At 48.3% G+C, this 17338-nt stretch overlaps 1 protein-coding gene across 1 annotated transcript in view; it reads left to right on the forward strand.

The window, feature by feature from the left end:
- LOC137561273 (receptor-type tyrosine-protein phosphatase alpha-like) overlaps positions 1-17338 on the forward strand; it is an 86155-nt gene that overhangs the window by 18707 nt on the left and 50110 nt on the right. Inside the window, exons 3-5 of the mRNA XM_068272538.1 lie at positions 1771-1887; positions 9148-9302; positions 14064-14199. Coding sequence (XP_068128639.1) covers positions 1771-1887; positions 9148-9302; positions 14064-14199 — 408 coding nt within the window. The remainder of the gene's footprint in view (positions 1-1770; positions 1888-9147; positions 9303-14063; positions 14200-17338) is intronic.

Raw genomic sequence — 17338 nt, forward strand, 5'->3', positions numbered from 1 at the left:
CACGGGACAATCAAAGCCAATCACAGGCCAATCAAACCAATCACGGCACAATCAAAGCCAATCACGGGACAATCAAAGCCAATCACAGGCCAATCACAGGCCGATCACGGGACAAAGCCGATCACGGGACAATCAAAGCCAATCACAGGCCAATCAAAGCCAATCACAGGCCAATCAAAGCCAATCACAGGCCAATCACGGGACAATCACGGGACAATCACGGGACAATCAAATACAATTACAGCACAATCAAATTGAATGTCAGCACAATGAAATTGAATGTCAGCACAATCAAATGCAATTACAGCACAATCAAATACAATGCACTGGGAAGGTGATTGGGGGGGGGGGAGGGGGGGGGGGTCTGAGGGCGATCAGAGGGTGTGGGGGGTTGACTAGGTGTCCGCACGGGGCAGACTGGGTCCTGATCTGGTGGGTGGCAGACACAGGGGGTGACGATAGGAGATCAGTGAGGGATTACAGGGGAGAATAGATGTAAACAATGCACTGGGGAGGTTATCAGCAGGGGGGGGGGCTGAGGGCAATCTGAGGGTCTGGGTGGGTGATCAGGTGCCCCCAAGGGACAGTTTAGGGTCTGCGCTGATGGGTGGTGGTGACAAGGGGTGATAGACAGGTGATAGATGGGTGATAGACAGGTGATCAGTGGGTAAGGCAGCTATATAGCTGTATACAGCATACAGGGGGGTGGTCTGGGAGGGGGGTCTGGGGGGGATCTGAGGGTAGGGGGGGTGATCAGGGGACCCTAGGGGGCAGTTAGGGACCTAACCTAGAGGATAGCGTCCCTAGATAGTGACAGGGAGTGATTGATGGGTTTTTAGGTGGGTGGTGGGGTGCAGATACTGGTGTGCTGGGGTGGTCAGGGGGGGTTCTGAGGGCTGGGGTGGGCGATCGGGGGGTCTGTGTGGGGCAAAGTGTGATTTTTTAGCACTTAGCTAATGGCTGCCGTCCTCTCTGATGGTCGCACGACGAGTGACCATCAGCGGAGGAGGCAGCCAGTATAATACACTTTGTTACCATAACAAAGTGTATTATACACTCTGATTGGCCGGATCGCGGAGGTTTGAAACCCGCCGGCGCTGCTGATTGGCCGGCGGGTTTCCGAGTAGGGTGGGCGGAGCCTATTGCCGGCGGCGATCGCGTCATTGATGACGCGATCGCCGCACAGCCGCCGCTGATGCCGCCCCCGCCGATGGGCGTATTGCGGTCGTTTGGGACCGGTCTTTGCCGCCGCCCATCGGCTGGGGGCGGTCGTTAAGTGGTTAAACCCAGGTTTAAATTCATTGGTCCATTTTAAAGCTGCATACATGTGCATAAATATTTGCATAAATTTGCATAAACTCAGAATAATTTGCATATCTGTGATCATCCCTAATAGAGACTAATTGAGAATATGTGGACAATAGAGATGAGATGACAGGCAGTAGAAGTAGACCTGAACTACCTTGAAAGACGAAAATTTAATCTAAAAACATTTCACCGTTGCATTGTAAATTTTTTGCATAGTAAAAGTGAAATGGCATAAGGTGAAAGGTGACATGGCACTTTGTAGTAACTTTTCATTTGTTACATGCTGAAAATTATTCTTTAGATAAGATGTAACAAATATCTCCTGGGAGTATTCTGAGGAGAAAAGTCCATTGAATAGGGGCCCATGCCACATGTCCGTTCAGGATCTTTGTAGAAAGTTTGGCAACTCCTGATAATAAATGGTGACAACTCTTGTCCGTTTCTCACATTTCCTCTCCTCAGGTGAAATGTGAGCGCTACTGGCCGGATCAGAGTCAGACTTATGGTGACATCACCGTTTCCACCCAGAAGATTAACCAGACTGGGGCCATCACCATCCGCAGCTTAAGCCTGAAGAAGGTAAACATATCTGCATGACTATCTGGCCTACAAGCCTGGTCTGCTTTTTCCCCAAGCAGTTCATCTGTTAAATGCCAGTTCCTCCCCCTCTGTAGCCTACACATCCACCAGCGGGCCACTCTGGCCCTCATAACTCCCCCTGGGCCGCCTCGGCCGCAAGCCCCAGCACAAAATAGCTTAAAGAAGCTCAACGGGGTTATAGTGTACTAGCCAACCCGCGTCGTAGCATACGCCGCATCTATCTATCTAATAGAGTACGTGCCTCAACCTTGAAGCAAGAAGAAGTAGGCTTTCCATGAGAAAATGTATGCATGCTCAAACACCAAGTTTAACCCTAGCAAGTCTGGCTTTGCAAATCTGGCCTAATTGGCTATTCATGAGGCAATGCTCATGCAAATATGCATTTGCTTTCGCATGCCAAACTATGCAGGGTCAAAAAACCAATACTGCAAAGTGCTCTCTCGCTGCCTGGGAACCACAGCGGCACCCCGGAGTGGGAGGCTGGGTGGCGCAGCTGCCCCCCCCCCCCCCAAGCGTGGCCAGCGCTGGGGATAGCCGTCCGCACCCACCTCCTAATATTAAAAACAGCCACTTACCTTAACGTCCATTGGGTTCTGCTACATGCGCATTAATTTTCTCATGGAAAGCATTTTGTGCAGTTTGTATCCTTTGGAGGCAGGTGGTGGATGGCTTGCTCCGGTGGTGTGAACCCTGGAGTGAGTGCGCCTGTCCTCCCCCCACCCCCTCTGGAGTGCTGTATGTGAGCCAGCCCTGAGCTCTAAAGCTCGGGGTGACCCATGCTTCTCTCCTTTCTCATGTGGTGCCCCCAAATTAATGCGCATGTAGCAGAACGCAATGGACGTTAAGGTAAGTGCCTGTTTTTATTATTGGGAGGTGGGTGCAGACGGCTCTCCCCGGCGCTGGCCAAACTTGGGGGGGGGGGTCGTCCACGCCACCCAGCCTCCCCCTCCGGGGTGCCGCTGTGGTTTCCAGGCAGTGAGAGAGCCTGGGACCCTGCGGTCCCCCCAGTTGTATAAAAAGGGGGCATTGGGAATCCTCCCCGTGGCGCTCCTGGAGGCCTGGAGCACACCAAAAACTGCTAGCAGATCCGCAAAATGCTAGCAGATTTTGAAACGCTTTTTCTTATTTTTCTGTAGCATTTCACCTAGCATTTTGCGGTTTTGTAAAGCGTTTTTGGTGTAGTAGATTTCATATATTGTTACAGTAAAGCTGTTACTGAACAGCTTCTGTAACAAAAACGCCTGCAAAACCGCTCTGAACTGCCGTTTTTCAGAGCGGTTTGCGTTTTTCCTATACTTAACATTGAGGCAGAAACGCATCCGAAATCCCAAAAAATGCCTCACCTCGGGAGTATGCGTTTCAGCAAAACGCCTCCCGCTCTGGTGTGCACCAGCCCATTAAAATACATTACCCAAGCGTATCCGCAGCCGCAAGTGGATCGCAAAACGCTGCCGAACCGCTCTGGTGTGCACTAAGCCGGATAGTGCTAATGTAGCATGTAGCAGGGTGACTGCTTTGTGGTATTGGTTTGTGCATGCATTTGCATGAGCATTGCCTCATGAATAGCCAATTAGGCCAGATTTGCAATGTCAGACTTGCTAGGGTAAGGTAGGCTTTTCCATGGACTGTGAATAGGCAGTGAAATGGCTCTCAAACTCTCACAACTGCTCACTGCTGCCTGGTAACTGCTCACTGCTGCCTGGTAACTGCTTGCTGCTGCCTGGTAACTGCTTGCTGCTGCCTGGTAACTGCTTGCTGCTGCCTGGTAACTGCTTGCTGCTGCCTGGTAACTGCTTGCTGCTGCCTGGTAACTGTTTGCTGCTGCCTGGTAACTGCTTGCTGCTGCCTGGTATCTGCTCACTGCTGCCTGGTAACTGCTTGCTGCTGCCTGGTAACTGCTTGTTGCTGCCTGATATCTGCTCACTGCTGCCTGGTAACTGCTTGCTGCTGCCTGGTAACTGCTCACTGCTGCCTGGCAACTGCTTGCTGCTGCCTGGTAACTGCTTGTTGCTGCCTGGTAACTGCTCACTGCTGCCTGGTAACTGCTTGCTGCTGCCTGGTAACTGCTTGTTGCTGCCTGGTAACTGCTTGTTGCTGCCTGGTAACTGCTTGTTGCTGCCTGGTATCTGCTCACTGCTGCCTGGTAACTGCTTGCTGAGCACACAGCTCAACAGTCCGTGGAAAAGAGGCCTTAAACTTGGTGTTTGATCACGCATAAATTTTCTCATGCAAAGTACTTCTTCTTGTTTGAAGGTTGAGGCACTTAGTCTATTATATATATAGATGCCCCACATGCCTGCCTCAAATAGTTTCTGAATGATAGAACAACACGTACCGCTGCACATCTCTGTCCTGCATATCTATTGTACTAACATCTATGCATCCTTGTATTGTATATTTATTGTAGTATTGGATGTATGTTTAACGTCTATGTACTCTCTGCCTATGCCATGTGAACCACAAGCAATTCCGGGTTTGTCTTGACATACCTGGCGAATAAATATGATTCTGATTCTGATTCTGCTTATAACCAGATGTACAACTATGTCTGTAACGATAGGCGTAAGCGCACAGAGAGAATCTGATTATTGGTGATCTGCAGTATCCCCAACAATCCAGATGTATACCCGATTATTGATGACCTGCAGAATCACCAATAATACGAGTATGACTAACCTCTGGACACCTAGAACAGTGATAACAATAACGACAATGTCAATTCACGAGATCGTGGAAATATCCACCACACAGCGATTCCTCAGAGGTGTGGCTACCTCTGAAAGGTAACCCCGTGTGTGAGATCCTCTAAAGGCTAGAAGAGAAATCTCAGCCACAGGCAGTAACAATCTGCTAGGGCAGGCGTCTCAGAGAGGCAAGCCTCAGAGATAGCCCACCAGTGGGAGACATTCCACTGGAGGGAGAAAGGTCAGACAAGCAGAGGTTCGGCAACAGAGAGGCGGCAGCAGTACAGAAACAGAAGACTGATTCCGAGTCGGTAAACAGGCAGGGTCGGCAACTTGAATCAGATAGGGAGAGGTACAAGATCAATTAGAATAAAGAGTAGTCAGGGATAGCCAGAGTCAAAACACAGGTAATATACAGATACAATCCTAAACTGAGGTGTGACGTCCTTAGTATCAACACCTAGGAACTGGACTAAGGTCTGAGCGTTAACACCAAAGTATTCACGACAGCAGACAAAGATCAACTGACAGGCAGGGTCTAAATACCCTTGGAAGACTCCCAGCTCCACCCCATTCATTCAACCAATCAGAAGGGCGGCTTGAGTCAGCTGACCGGCCGGTCAGCTGACTGCCCTTCTACAACCATAAAGGTCCTGTCGCCTCGCGCGTGACCCTCAACCTCTGTATACCAGAGAGGCCAGGCCCCAGGTCCGCACGTGAACGCGCACCAAAATCCGCCGGCTGAGTTGCGGGACCCGCCGCCATGCTAACGGCCGCGGCGGCGGTGTCCCCACTGCTCCGTGACACCAGCGCTGCGCTGGGAAAAGGCTGCGCAGCGGAAACCGCCGGCTGTGATGCGGAGACCGCCGCCATGTTGCCCAGCGCGGCGGCGGTGCCTCTGCCAACTCTTACAGTACACCCCCCCCCCTTGAGGAGTGGACTCCGGACACTTCCTACACGGTTTCTCAGGATGTAACTGATGAAACTTCTTCCTTAATTTCTCAGCATGCATGCGATCCTCTGGTACCCAAGATCTATCTTCCACACCATACCCCTTCCAATGGACCAGATACTGCACAGAATTCTGTACCAGACGAGAATCCAAAATGTTTTCAACCTCGTACTCTGGCTGGCCCTCCACTACCACTGGGGAGGGGAGAGGAATCCACATACGCTGCTGGCTTTAATAAAGAGACATGGAATGATCTCCCACTTCTCATGCTGGCTGGGAGATCAATCACATAAGAGCTACCGGCCGCGGCGGCGGTGTCCCCACTGCTCCGTGACACCAGCGCCGCGCTGGGAAAAGGCTGCGTGGCGGAAACCGCCGGCTGTGATGTGGAGACCGCCGCCATGTTGCCCAGCGTGGCGGCGGTGCCTCTGCCAACTCTTACAATGTCACTATAAAGAATGGGAACATTGAGGCATTCTGAGGTTATGCTAGTTATTATATGCTGGTTCTCACTGAAAACCTTCCAACATATTTATGAAGCAAGAAGATGTTTCTAGAGACAGTTATTGACCCTAGTCTCTGGAGCTGGAGAAAAGCTGAGAACATTAGAGAGACTCTGAAGTCTCCCTATAATGAGGTTTTTAGTTTAAAAACCTCATTAACATTATAGTCCGACCTAAAACGCTGCAGAACCGCGGCTGAAAACCCCCTCGATCACCCCAAACTCATGGGGGTACACGGAGGCAACTTCCGCATAGAGGCAGCACCGTTCGACGCCTCTACCCCGCCCCTCTCAGTCTTCCTTCACTGAGAGGGGCGGGGAGAGGCGTAGATACGCGCTCATTGATGCGCATAGAGGCGGCAGCAAAATCTACGACCAAGAAAGTACCCCCGTGAGTTTGAGGTGATGGAGGGGGTTTTCAGCCGCGGTTCTGCTGCGTTTTAGGTCGGACTATAATGTTAATTAGGTTTTTAAACTAAAAACCTGATTTTAGGGAAACTTCAGAGTCTCTTTAAGCAAATCAGCAAACTGGGTCAGAAGTTATTCAAAATTGATCAATGTTATCTGGTAAAGTTGGCTAAAATGATTGTAATATAATGAAGGTTGTCTTGGATCTATTACCTAAGGGTGGGTTTACACTAGCACTGGCCATTCATCTCAGAGACGGATGCCGGCACTTGTTCTGCATTCAGCCCCAGTGTAAACAGGCCCTAAACTTTTTACTGTAGGTGTGCTACTGCAATAACATCGCTGCTATTTCACTAACTGTGTAGCATTCTTTTCGGTGGTCTGATATGACCAAAGCAAGGAATAAAAACATTTCCCACCTAGTAACTGACACTTTACAATAAGCCTTGTCCATGCTTAATGGGTCCTCTTGGTTCTTCAGCTTTCTTCAGTATTATTAGTTCATTCTCAAGGGCGTAACAATAGACCCTGCAGGGGATGCCTCCGCAGGGGGGCCCAGAAGCCACAGGGGGCCCATGGGGGGAAAAGTTTGAGAGACTGAAAGCTAAGGGCAGGAGAGAAAAAAAAAACGTATTCTGCTCTCACAGCATTGTTATATTGACTGCATGTGTCCACCACACAGATAAGGACTCCTACACACTTTGGAATTTGTACACTGTCCCTGCTCCCTAGGGTTCGTAAAAAACATCTGTCTCTCACTGCTGCAAAGATCGGATGACTGCATGTACAACCTAACAAAGAACGGAGTCACATTTTGAAAAAAAAAGTTGTAGACTTTCCCTTTTTTACTCTGAAAGGAATCCTAGATTCTTATCACACAGGCTAATGACCTTATGGCCTCTAATTACTTTTACAACACAGCAGAGTGGAGATTGATGTCTTACTGTTGCTGATTCATTGAGAGCTTGTTGTCTCATTCATACTGAGTCCAAGATCCCATAATAAGAGTATCAATCAGTGACATTCTGAATGTTCTGCCAAAGTTACAGTGAGTACTATATCTTATGTTCAGCATGTCATTGTTGTTCCTCCATATAGCATGTGCTCTCATGTAGTAACATAATACGGCTGTGTGTGTATGTATGTACTGGGAGCAGAGCTGCAATGAGGGACTTGTCAGCTGCAAGGGGCTGGAGGAAGCCCCGGGTAAGTAGATCTGGGGGTAGCATAGATTGCCTGACATTTCCTTTAAGTCTAAGTGTTTTTATCTGCATGGGGAAAACACATTGGTCCTCAGTTTTCCTGTGCAGAAAGTGAGGGGGGTGGGGGGCCCCATCCAAAGTTTTGCGGGGGGGCCATCCAAAGTTTTGCAGGGGGGCCCAGTGATGTCTAGTTACGCCCCTGTTTATTCTGATCCATTTCTTGAAAAGTAAATGATGGGATGTGGTACAATGCAGGAGGTGGATAAAGTGAGCTTGATGGAAAAATACGCACAAGAAGGACAGGAGCCCAATATCGCGTTGTAGGTCTTGACACGTGGGAGAATGCATACAACAAGACAAGGTCCTCACAAACCCAACAAAGCAACCACCTTCTGTGCTCGTGGGTAAACGTTACTCATCCCACACTCAGGATAGCAGAGGGTCTCCCCAAGGAGATGTTGCTCTGTCTGAAAATTGAAACTAAAAGTCTCGTCCCCCAATGGAGGGTAACACAGGTAGGAAAAAGGAGGTAAGAGGTGCCCAAATAGAGTCTAAAAAATGTAAAAAAGACAAACGTTTTTAACCTTGCTCTCACCGGATGCGGTACAGATCAGTGTACACAGTAGTACAATTCTCGTCCCATCTGGTATTATGTCCACAGCAGATTACAATATGTGCACAAGTCCTAGCAGCTAAGACACCATGACAGCAACACACGGCATCCCCGTCAGAAGCATTACTCTGGTGAGACTGGCTGCTCCTCACTGTCTTCCTCCTTCGCTCATCTTCACCTGAAAGCATACAGTCTGCAGTTCCCGCCTTCCCTGGGGGGTGGCCTCTCCACCCATAGAGCTTGCAGCATGGCCTCCCAGAGAAACAGGGAGTGCCGAGGTTAGGTTGCAGTACGGGGACTCCACACAGGTGGATTTACAGATTGGGCCACCACATGTCAACATATGTGCAAGATAATAATACCTTCTGCCTTGTGCAGTCATATAACACTAATGTATTTTCTCAACTGCCTCTAATTAGGTCACAGAATAATTCACTACATTCGTACTGAACATTTTTGATTGGCTCAATTATTGATCTAAAATAGATATTGGACGTTGCGCAGGAATCGGCTGCAGAGTTTTGTTTTTTGTGGTTTCTTTTTTTTCTGTTTAGAAGTTCCCTAGATTAGCTAATGTCAAGGAAATCGTGTAAAGCATTCTCTTTCTGTGAAGAAAAATGTGAGCACATGTGGCTGAACCTGCTCCATCTTCCAAAGAACCCAAGTGAGGTATAGCTAATAAGAATTTTTAGGGTTTGCCTCCAATTCTGATCCATGTGGAGCTGCAGGTTTCCTTCTCTCACTAAGAAAGAAGAAATATTTATCTAGATATATTTCCAAACCCCTCAGTCTGAGGTCACGTGTTTTCCATCCTCAGAAGTCTGTGTGTGAAAGATTATATGGTGATTGTGGTTTTAATGTACATTTTACTGACCCAGGCACAGTCCATGGAAAAGAGGACAGTGGAGCAACTTCACTATCTGCGCTGGCCGGACCATGGAGTCCCCAAGAACTCATCAGACCTGGTGCAGATGGTGAAACTCATGAACCAATATAACTCACCTCAATCAGGACCCATCGTAGTACACTGCAGGTACAGTATGATTGTGAGACATCAAGACAGGAACGGGTTGCTACAACCACTTCACACACATACTATCAGGAGCAGGGAATCAGAGGGCCATGAGCGTAACGGTTCAAAGGAAGAACTCTGCTACACCAACACCGATTGTTAAGTAAAATTCCAATATTTATTGCAGCTTCTGAGAACAAACGGCATTACAGCTCGCACATACGGGAGTGAAGGCATAGTTCCTTAGTCATGTCTTAGTCATGCCTTTGCTCCGATTCGCGTAAGCTGTAATGCTGTTTGTCCACAGATGCTGCATTAAAAATCAGACTTTTAACAGTGTGTAGGTGTAGTGGGGTTCTTTCTTTGAACTGATGGTTGTGAGATATTCCGAGAAACATGAGCATCATTTGGGAACACCAGCCGAATTAACAGATCTTGATCCTTAAAGGGGATCTGAGATAAAAACTAACTATAGCAAGTAACTTGTCTATATATCCTATCTAAAATTTAGATGTTTACACAGCAAATCTAACTGCAAACAGTTTATGATTATTTCTTCCTGTGATACAATGAGAGCAGACATATTCTGCTTGTCATCATTACACAGGCAAGCTGCTCTGCATCTCCAATCTTCCGCCTGTAAAAACTCCACTCCTCTCTCAACCCCTCCACTCCATTCTCCGCACCCTTGCCTCTGAAATCTCAGCATCTCCTGGCTGGTAACACCTCCTCCCAGGGGCGTAACTAGGCCCCACCGGGGCCCCCTGCAGAAATTCGGAGCGCCCCCGCTCAGGGTCGTTTTGGGGGGCTGGAGGGGTCGCAGCATGAGGGGAAAGCCATGCCCACAGTCGGCGGGGAGGGGGGACGGCCCCCCTCCCTCATCTCGGGGCTTTCCCCTCTGCGCTCCCCTCCAGCTTAACGAGTGTCCGGGCAGCGGCGGGCAGCGGCAGGCAACAGCTGATACATACCTTCCATCTTCCGTGCGCTCCAGCGTCTAGTCTCTGACGCGTCTTCCTGTTTTATACAGGAAGTCGCGTCAGAGACCAGAGTGAGGAACGCACCCTGGAGCGCACGGAAGACCCCTCCAGCCCCCCAAAACGGCCCCTGTGGGGGCAGGGGTCACATCCCCGATTGTTACGCCTGTGCCTCCTCCTCCTGCCTCAGGAAAAGCCTCCTCCCCAAATTGAGCTTCCATGAGCACTTGCCACATGGGACTCAGAATGCCATGGCACTGGAGGAGCTGTGGGCACTGCTTGTTTAGTTTGTAGGGAATTAGGCCATTAGAACTAAAAAGAAAAGTATTTGCCTCAAGGAATGCCCTATAAAATATATGTAAGGGGCACAATTATGAAATGTGTAAAAGTTTATCTTGGATCCACTTTAAGGTCAACTTTACCTATAAATGATATTTTGAAAATTGTATTAAGTAAAAGTAAAGGAGTTAAAGTAGTCCTAAACTCTAGTGAATAAGACAGGTCTCAGATGTTCTGTTATGTTACATTATACAAAGGTTTTTAATTCAGTAACAAAAAATAGCATATAGATGATAGTAAAACATAAATAACATGCAGGGCCGGCGCTACCATTAAGGCAAAGGAGGCAGCTGCCCCAGGGCCCCAGAGCATGTAGGGGCCCCCAGTGGCTACAAGAGGGAAACATTTTTTTTCAAATCGGCCTTATAGTTTTTGAGAAAATCAATTTTAAAGTTTCAAAGGAAAAAAAAAATACACATTTAAAAACCTGCCGACTTTAATGGTTAATAGCAAATCCACCTTAAATGCTAGAAACCCTAAATTTGCAGGATATGTTAAGGAGATCATTAGGAATAAGAGGAAAAAACAATTTTTCAAAAAGACCTTATAGTTTTTGAGAAAATCGATTTTAAAGTTTCGAAGGAAAAAAGTAAACTTTTAAATGCAGTAAATGTCACTTTTAGTAGTAAACCTAACGGTAGTGTAATTTTACATGCATCAAACGAAAGCGCAATAAATTTCCTGACGGGGTTTCCAGGGGGTCTATACGCAGCCGCAGCACTTAGGCCAGGGATCGCTATACAGCCGCAATATGGCTGTATGAAGATCCCTGGCATTTTTTCCTATTTTCCTAATTTTTGTTTTATGTTTAGAGTGTGGGAATTTAAAAAAAAAAATTATGTGGGGTCCCCCTCCTGAAACTTTTTAACCCCTTGTCCCCCATGCAGGCTGGGATGGCCAGAATGTGGAGCTCCGACCGATTGGGACTTCACACCCTGACTATACCAGCTGCAAAAAAGGTCCCCTAATGTCGATTTTTGTTCCGGGGTATATGTTGGGGGGGCCCCCAGGTTTATTTTGCCCTGGGGCCCCATTGTTGCTTAAACCGGCCCTGATAACATGGTAATACAGGCAATAGGATCAATTACAGATTCTTACAATTACAATTGAAACAATGTCGAATGATTGGCACACATCAGATGCTATGTTGAAAAGCAGAGTCCATACAAGTCATGTGTGATGGAGAATTAGGGCCGGTTCACACTTGCGGTTTTGCAAAAACCGCACCGGATGTCCGGACCGCACCGGAGCCGGATCGGACCTGAACCGTACGGTTCCTGTCCGGATCCGGTCCGGTTGCATACGGTTTCCGTGCGGTATGAACACGGTTGCGGTCCGGATCCGGATTCTTAAAGAGTAACAACCTGTATAAAAACAAAAAAAAATGTTGGGGTCTGGGAGGTCAGCAGAAGGGGGACCTGTGGAATCAGGCCCTCTGCTGTTTAGCACTCACCTCCACCTCCGACATGCTGCCAACATCTCCGGATCCGGATCCAGCTGTGCTGCTCCACTCCAAAATGCTTGCCCATGTGTCCCCAGCCAATATCGCCGCAAAAATCCGCATAGGAAGTGGGGTAGAACATCCGGATTTTTTGCCAGTGTGTTGTGCGCTCTCCGGTTCTCATTGGTTTCCATTGGCCGGATGGTGCAGTCCGGCTCCGCCCCGGATACGGCTGCCGGAGGAGCCGGACCAAAAAATAGCGCATGTTGGAACGGACACCGGAGTCCGGATCCGGTCCGGCTCCGGTCCGGACGAAACGGACACATGTGAACCCTGGCATAGATTTACATTGCTATGCCATGCGTCCGTTTCGTCCGGCCAGCATGCGGTGCGGCTCCGGCACGGCTATTCCGGATAGCCACCGCTAATGTGAACCGGGCCTTAGAGTTATACATGTATGTGATAAAAGTAGGATTGGAGGGTTAGATGGTCTAAATGAAGCCTTTATCATCTACATTCTGGGTGTGGATGTTTCTGCTTTTTTATGTCCCTCATTTACACACAGTTCATGGTCTATTACTTTTATTATTTACTGCTCCATTAAATAGTAAGCGATGGACCTATGGCTGCTCTCCTACTGGTTCTGTCACTGCAGGTGAGGTATAACAAAGACCCCTGCTCATCAGTGACTATCTATCTATTTATTATCAGTGACTATCACATACCTTGGTTACAGTCTAAGATAATGAAGATGGACTCACAGTCCCAGAACATAAAAGGTGGGGCAGGAGACTATTGACTTACTTTGGTAAATGTTTAATGGTTGCTGAGTCCAGGAGAGGATAGGCATGTCTCTACAGGTATCAGGACAGAAAGGTAGTAAGGACGGGTAGGCTGTAATCAGCAGAAGCAGAAGACAGGCTCCTGGTCAAGGTTAGGTCAAGTTAATGTGGAGCTTGAAGTGGAATCAGAAAGTGTGGGAACAAGACAAGGCTAGCAACAAATCCATCTTGATAACAGTGGAGTGGAGCAAAGAAAGCAAGCAGAAGCAAGGTCGGGGCAGGGCCAGGTCATGGGGATGCAGGAGCAAAGCCAGTAGACGGAAGCACGGTCACGGACAGGGCCAGATCAGCAACAGGTGAATAATAGTAATAGGTACAGTCACCCCTGCCTATGAGACACACTCACCCGACCCACTACAGTCACCCCTGCAACACAGCCAGGACAAGGTCCTCCAGCACCCAAGGCTGAGACACCAAAGTGTGCCCCTCCATCCCTCCCACCCCAGCCGTCACACACTGATTGCTATTAGACTAAGAGCGCCCCAGGGCCCCCAACATCTTAATCTCTAGTTATCTGGCTGCAGTCACTGCCATGTATCCCCTTTTCTTATTTCTCTCTGCTTCAAACACAATAGGGGAATGATAGCTGAGTGAGTTGTGCGCCCCCTCCGACACTGCGCCCTGAGGCTGGAGCCTCTCTCGCCTCTGCCCCGCTCTGTACAGTATTATGGTGTTTGATGTTATTGGGAGGGAGGAGGGTGATGGGAGTGATAGCAGAGTGAGCTGTGCGCCCCTCCTACACCGCGCCCTGAGGCTGGAGCCTCTCTCGCCTCTGCCTTGGCCCAGCCCCCAGGGCCCCTCCTACACTGCGCCCTGAGGCTGGAGCCTCTCTTACCTCTTCCTCGGCCCAGCCCTGGCTGCCTATGAGGCACACTTTCTCAACCTGTTATAGTCACCCTTGTCTATGAAGCACACTCACCCAACCAGCCACAGTCACCCCTGCCTATGAGGCACACTCACCCAACCAGCCACAGTCACCCCTGACTATGAGGCACACTAGCCCAACCAGCCACAGTCACCCCTGACTATGAGGCACACTCACCCAACCAGCCACAGTCACCCCTGACTATGAGGCACACTCACCCAACCAGCCACAGTCACCCCTGCCTATGAGGCACACTCACCCAACCAGCCACAGTCCTCCCTGACTATGAGGTACACTCATACCTGTTCTCCATGTTTGCAGTGCTGGAATTGGCAGGACGGGAACCTTCCTAGCATTAGACATTCTCCTGAAGATGGCTCGGGCAGAGAAGAAGGTGAATGTGTATCAGTGCATCTTACAGCTAAGGAAGAAACGGGTAAACATGGTGCAGGAGAAGGTGGGTTCCTGTCTCAGTGCCCTGCTTTCACTTCTCTTTATTGCATCTCATAAGTCTTATCATCTATATAATGCTCCAGTCCCTTCGCCAGCATACTCCTCATTTATTCAATATCAGTGTCTTCTGATTCTGATTCTACGTCCTACAGTGGATTGTTCATTGTCTATCACTAATGCAGCAATATCTGTCAAATCCATGCTTGTATGTATGGTATTCATTCCATCATCTATTTAATATCAACGTCCTCTGATTCCCTGTCTACAACAAATTGTCCATCAGAAATAGAGCAACGTTTGTCAGATCCATGCCCGTATACAATATGTTCATCCCATCATACCTCTACCCCTCAACCACTACGGCAAAGTCCCCGTTATGCAAAACGCAGGCAACCGGAAGTCTCAACCAACCAGCATGCCTGAGGAGATAACACGGGGACTGCGTTTTGGGGGTTTTGCAGGGATTAAAATACTTACACAGCCTCCAGCGCCATCTCCGAACCTTCCTGTAGCTCCTAGCAGCATTCCAGCATCTGTGCACCGCTCCCGGCGTGTCATGTGACCCGGCACGAGTCATGTGACAGGCAGGGAGCCACACATGGAGGATGGTGGAAAGCTGCCGGGCGCTACTGGAAGGTTTGAAGATGTTGATGGGGACTCAGTAAGTATTTATCTCTCTGGGAGGAAAGGGGGGGGGGGAGGTAGTTGTGCATTTTAGGCTGGTCGCTCAAGCAACCGGCAAGTACATGTATCCAACATCTGGCAATCCCCGGCGGCGCCGGACAGCAGGAACTTTGCTGTATTATTATTTATTGTATTTATAAAGCGGCAACATATTATGCAGCGCTGGAATATAAATAGTTTATCAACATGTTCTGATTCTCCATTCTACGACACATCGTCCATCAGATATAGAGCAATGTCTGCCTGTATGTAATATATTCATCTCACTGTGATAACGTGGCCATAGATGCTCCTGTTTATCACCTCTTATTTGAAGTAATGCATGACTTATCTCTCCTTATCTGTTTATCTCATGTATTATTCCTACTTACGGTAATGGGGAATAATAAGAGAGATCATTCATGAGAAAATCTATGTGAATAACCCCCTATGATTGTTTCAGGTGATAGTCTGCTATCTGTACTGTACTTTGCTATCCTCTGCTGCTGCCTCTTCATCCATCATCTGTGTTGGGTTTATGTTTCTGATTGCTGTTGTTCTTCCCTGCAGAGCTGTGTCTCCTGCAGTGTTGCTTGCAAATTTTCGCCCAAGTCATTTTCGCATGGAAAATCCCATTTTCGAATTCAGCGAATTTTCCCAAAAATCTTCAGAAATATTTGCTTTTTCAACCAGCATCGAAAATTGAAGAAACTTCACTGTATGCGGACAACTATGCTCTTATGCAGAAAAATGTCCACAATAATCCGCAAGAACCGTCACTGTATGCGGACGCCTATGCCCTTATGCGGAAAAATGTCTGCAATAATCCGCAAGAAACTTCGTTGTATGCGGATGCCTATGCCCTTATGCGGAAAAATGTCTGCAATAATGTCTGCAATAATCCGCAAGAAACTTCGCTGTATGCGGACACCTATGCCCTTATGCGGAAAAATGTCTGCAATAATGTCTGCAATAATCCGCAAGAAACTTCGCTGTATGCGGACACCTATGCCCTTATGCGGAAAAATGTCCGCAATAATCCGCAAGAACCGCAACAAACTTTGCTGTATGCGGACGCCTATGCCCTTATGCGGAAAAATGTCTGAAATAATCCGCAAGAAACTTCGCTGTATGCGGACGCCTATGCCCTTATGCGGTAAAATGTCTGCAATAATCCGCAAGAACCGTCACTGTATGCGGACGCGTATGCCCTTATGCGGAAAAATTTCTGCAATTATCCGCAAGAACCGTCACTGTATGCGGACAACTATGCCCTTATGCGGAAAAATGTCCGCAATAATCCGCAAAAACCGTCACTGTATGCGGACGCCTATGCCCTTATGCGGAAAAATGTCTGCAATTATCCGCAAGAACCGTCACTGTATGCGGACAACTATGCCCTTATGCGGAAAAATGTCCGCAATAATCCGCAAGAACCGTCACTGTATGCGGACGCCTATGCCCTTATGCGGAAAAATGTCTGCAATTATCCGCAAGAACCGTCACTGTATGCGGACAACTATGCCCTTATGCGGAAAAATGTCCGCAATAATCCGCAAGAACCGTCACTGTATGCGGACGCCTATGCCCTTATGCGGAAAAATGTCTGCAATAATCCGCAAGAAACTTCGCTGTATGCGGACACCTATGCCCTTATGCGGAAAAATGTCTGCAATAGTCTGCAAGAAACTTCGCTGTATGCAGACGCCTATGCCCTTATGCGGAAAAATGTCCGCAATAATCCGCTAATACATGCGTATAGTCGCATTTACCCCATACGTACGGTACGACTACGCGGAAATACGTACGCGATGAACTACAAATTTAACGCGAAAATAACAGGCATTATGCGAAAATTAACGCAAAAATATTCGATTGAAAATTCGCCTGTCGAAACAAAATTAGGCGAGAATTCAGCGAAAATAATTTTTGCATTTTCGCTCATCACTGGTGTCCTGCCTTCCCCCCCTTTCCCGCAACCTCCCTCTGCACACAACAGAACATGCTACAGGGCGTAGTTGGAACACAGAACGCTGCTTTTGTGCATTGCGTGGCTTGTGTACTCCAGTCCTAATTGTATGTTTAGAGTCTTCTAGCTCCAAGGATCTTTCAAAAAAAGGTAGAGAAGAGGTCAGCTGCCCAGAGTCACCAAACACAGCATCTGTATCAGTGGTGTACCTAGAGATTATGGGGCCCCATAGCACTACTTTCATAGGGCCCTCTTGAGCAATGCCGCCTGCCCCTACCCTATGGATATGAGTTGATTGGACAATTTACATTCTTGTGCAATCTACGCCAGGGCTTTTCAACCCTGTCCTCAAAGCCCACCAACAGTGCATGTCCTGCAGAAAACCACAAACATACACAGGTGGGGTAATTAGTGTCTCAGCAGAGCTGATTAGCTACTTCTGCGGATTTCCACAAAACATGCACTGTTGCTGGGCCTTGAGGACAGGGTTGAAAAGCCCTGATCTACACTA

The sequence above is a fragment of the Hyperolius riggenbachi genome, chromosome 1 (assembly GCF_040937935.1).
Source record: "Hyperolius riggenbachi isolate aHypRig1 chromosome 1, aHypRig1.pri, whole genome shotgun sequence".
NCBI lineage: Eukaryota > Metazoa > Chordata > Amphibia > Anura > Hyperoliidae > Hyperolius > Hyperolius riggenbachi.